The sequence below is a fragment of the Poecilia latipinna genome, unplaced genomic scaffold, assembly GCF_001443285.1.
Source record: "Poecilia latipinna isolate Pla-1442-1.1 unplaced genomic scaffold, P_latipinna-1.0 Scaffold6598, whole genome shotgun sequence".
Classification (NCBI taxonomy): domain Eukaryota; kingdom Metazoa; phylum Chordata; class Actinopteri; order Cyprinodontiformes; family Poeciliidae; genus Poecilia; species Poecilia latipinna.
In genome coordinates, this window is record NW_015119214.1 from 160 (window position 1) to 4,359 (window position 4,200).

Here is a 4,200-nt window from a genome sequence, read left to right on the forward strand (position 1 = left end):
TTATTCCTGGTCTCTCCAGTAGTTACATGGAGTTATCATGTCCATAAGAAGCTTAAAACTGAACATTGACATGTGAGGAAACTTAGAGGAGAAACATTTGAGCTAAACCTGAAAACTGAAAGCTTTTCTCTCTTCAGCGCCATCTGGAGGCAAAAAGTTCATGTGGACAATAAAATTACTTATTTCATTTTTCTTTACACTCAGATTTATTAATCTCATTAGTTAAATGTTTTGCTGACCTGAAACATTGAGTTAATGTTTTTTTAATTGTAAAGATGCAGTTTTACTTTTTTTTATAATTCCAAACAGGAACAAAAATCAGCTGCTGTTATAATGGATTAGACTTTCTTGGACAAGATCAATATTTGACTATTAATTTCTATATTTAAAACTATTATTGTGGCATATTCTGTCCTCTACAGAATCAGTTTACTTTAGTACCCTTGAAACGTGAAAAGTTTCTGAAAATTATTTTGTTGTGCTTCTTCATCCTAACTGACCTAAAAGACAAAATGACTAAGATACATTCAGTGATTTAGTCATTTCTTTCCAAAAATCTGTAGTTTGTTGGATAGACTGTATTTACCATTATTTTTTTTTTAAATGGTACATTTTTAAAATGTCCAACTTGTTTAAGACTTGCTCTGGATTTAAAAGTTAAACTGATTAGTCACATTGTTGAGAAATCTTCCAAATATAAGTGATGGTAAGTGTTTTATTGTTTTTTTTTTTTTTGTTTTTTTGTTTTTTTACAGAAACAGACGTCACTCTTACAGCAGACAAAACAACCATACCAGCAGGGGGCAGTGTGACAGTGAACTGTAATGTGGAGAAACCTGCTGGTTCATCATATGAACTCTGTAGACGAACCTCATCCACAGGTCTGACTAAATCAGAGTTTAGGTCAGATGGAGTTTTCAATATAAGAAAAGGAGGATTCTACAGCTGCAGAACTGAAAATAAAGAAAGCTTGACTTCGGAGAGTAAAGAAATCTTAATTTTTGAGAAAGTTGAGTTTAAATATGCAATTGACATGAAATAGCAGACTTTCTGAGGATTAATTTAGATCAGTTCTTAATTTTTAACTTCTGGAAGTTGAATTTCATGAAATAAATCAAACTCATTCATCTTCTATTTACGTTTCAGGCACTTTCTAGTTTTTAATTTAAGGATGATAATAGTTTCTGTTTTTATTGCATTTTTTAATAGTTTCCGGCACAGCCTCAGTGACTCTGCAACACAGCTGGTCTCCGATATACAGAGGAGAGACAGTCACTCTGAGATGTGAGATCCAGAAAGATGAAGGACCTCAGTGGGCGTATTATTGGAGCATTAACAGTGGAAACCCTACACCATCCAATGAATTCAAGATCAACACAGATACTGAGTCCTACAGTGGAGAATATCAATGTTCGGGTAGAAGAAACAATCAGCTAACAGAATGGAGTGATGCCTTCAGACTGCCAGCTTTATGTGAGTCAGACTGATCTGCATTCATACTGAGAATGTTCTGTCTTTAGTTTACTGATCTACATAAACAAACCAGAACAGGAAGCATTTCTGATCCAGGATCCTCATGAAGCTCTCTCGTGATTTCTCTGGTAAACATCAGATATTGAACTGAACTGTAGCATTACTGGAAAACAGAGAGAGAATAATAATAATGATAATAATAATACTACTACTAATAATAATAATAATAATCTCTCTCTCTCTCTCTCTCTATATATATATATATATATATATATATATATATATATATATAGAGAGAGAGAGAGAGAGAGAGAGAGAGAGAGAGAGAGAGAGAGAACACATTTTGGAGAACTGTGTCTGTTTTAAAAACTAAACAGATGCAAAGAGAGGAGAGTTAAGATGAATTCTGTAGTTAAAGATAAACACTGAATCAGATTTAGCATCACATCGCAGCAACAAACTGTCTACTGGACAAGATGTTAAAGAACAACGGGATATATGTATGTTATATTATGGTTTCTCTCCAGTATGAAATGTATCATATTTAAATGTATATTAACTGAGTTCAACACTAATCGACACCACTAACTGAAATAGTTACATATTTAATCACTCTCATGTTTATAAACAAGATTTACTAGCAGATGTCAAATAAATTATTTTATTATAATTAATACATTTCTGACAGTACAAGAAGATTGTGCAGTGATCCTATAAGCAGCAACATGATGAAAACATTTCCAGATTCTGTGATTTTCTTGAGTTTTTTCAGTCTGATGTTAAAAACTCTTCCTGAGTCGTTCAGTCTGGATCTTCATCCTTCTGGACCTCCTGGTTGATAAATACACAAGTAGCTTTAGAAATTGTAAGACAGAACTTAATTATGAATGCAGGTTTGAGATTATGCTTACAATAACGAAATGTCTTTCATTTTATTATTATTGTATATTTTTAAGATATAATTTAATTCATATTCATCATATTATGGTAAATCTGACCTGTCAATCATGTTTAGGTTTCATTATTTGTGTTTGGTTCTAGAAGGTGAATACGTGATTTATAGTAACAACATAATATTTCTTTAAGCAATAATCTGAATATTTAATTGTATTTATGTTTTGCCACGACAGCTGCTAAACCCAAAGCCACAGTAACACCAGAGAAAATATTCCTGCCAGCAGGGGGCAGTGTGACACTGACCTGCTCTGTTTTTAACTCTGACGGCTGGAAGTTTGACTGGTTCAGACAAAACTCAGAGTTTTCTACAGCTCAGCTCATCAGAAACAATGAACCAGATGCAGTCCTCAGTGTCTCAGATGAAGGTGTTTACAGCTGCAGAGGAGGAAGAGGAGATCCAGTTTTCTACACTGAATACAGCAATGAAGTCGACGTTAAAACTGGTGAGAAAGACATTAGCATCTTCAAGCTTTGGATGATTTTAAACTGATTCTTAGATCAGGTGTTACAAAAAGGAATATCTAGGCTGAGATTAGATATTTACAGCTGACAGTATCCTGGTATGGAAAGTATTTGTTAGATTTACGGATTTTAAATTAATGACTTCTTTTCTATATTATTCATGATAATTCATTGTCTTGTAAAATTAACTTATGTTTTGTGCATTTTCAATGATTTCTTTAATTGAACGTTTTTTGTAATCTTAACCCTTGAACTTAAGGGTTAATAAATTTAACCTGACATAGCAGGAAAAGTTTTATTCTCTAACCACAGATTTCTTTCTGTGAACAGTCTCCATTTATGTGACCCTGAAACCCAACTGGCCTCATATATTCAGTGGAGAGACGGTCACTCTGACATGTGAGATCAATGGAGGAGGAGAAACTCAGTGGACGTATGAGTGGAGGACAAATGACCAAAACTCTCCAACATCCAGTGAATATAGGATCAACGACGTTACTGAGTCTGACAGCAGAGAATACAGCTGTAGAGGAAGAGGAAACCATCAGTTCACACAATGGAGTGATAATTACTCATTAACTGTTTGTAAGTAGATAATCTATCGTAGATATGAAATAATTATTTACAATGTAATATAATGTCATTAAGTCACATCTAAACGGCTCACTTGAAAAAAAACATTAAGCTATGATGGTGTTCACTAAAGTTCACTTCTGTTATATTTCATAATGTATTTAAGATGCAGATTACAGTATTTTCTGTTTAGACTTTTAAACCAGCTCTACTTTGATGCTGCTGGGCAGCCAGACTTCGTTTTAACCTTTTTAGCATCCTGTCAGCACAGATTAGATCCATATATTTATATTCACTTTAACAGGCTGATGCTGAAAGATGAAGATTTATTAGAAAATGAAAAGGAAAACAAACTCAATGCCCAAAGTTTCTTTTGCTCAATTCTATGGAAATAAAGAATAAATCCAAATTACCTTTTTATAATTTTGGATTTAAGATGAAGAATATATTACAACTGTTGTGTTTAATAAAAAAAGAAGCCAAACCTGGTAGAAAAACAAAAATACTGAAATTAGAAAGTCTGGAGGATGTTTGAACACAATCAGTTTTAAACTGATCAGAAATTTAGCTTTCTTGGAAGGACAGTATAGAGAATGAATGATTAGACCAAGACTTTTGCACAATACTGTCTCTATTTTAGTAAAATGTCTCTCATATAAAATCCCTCCATCCTCCAATGAGCCAATAAAAGCTGATAGGAGGCAGATTGTGATTCTCTGGTCCTGCTGCAGTTTT

The 4,200-nt window shown here is 33.4% G+C and overlaps 1 protein-coding gene across 1 annotated transcript; it reads left to right on the plus strand.

Annotated features, from left to right (window-relative positions):
• Nucleotides 1-1,283: 1,283 nt before the first annotated feature.
• Nucleotides 1,284-3,477, plus strand: LOC106944013 (leukocyte immunoglobulin-like receptor subfamily A member 3; the record flags this gene model as incomplete). The annotated part of the gene is made up of 3 exons (XM_015027287.1): nt 1,284-1,473; nt 2,604-2,873; nt 3,223-3,477. Coding segments are annotated over 3 exons (715 nt in total), but the record flags the coding sequence as incomplete, so codon positions are not given.
• Nucleotides 3,478-4,200: the final 723 nt, after the last annotated feature.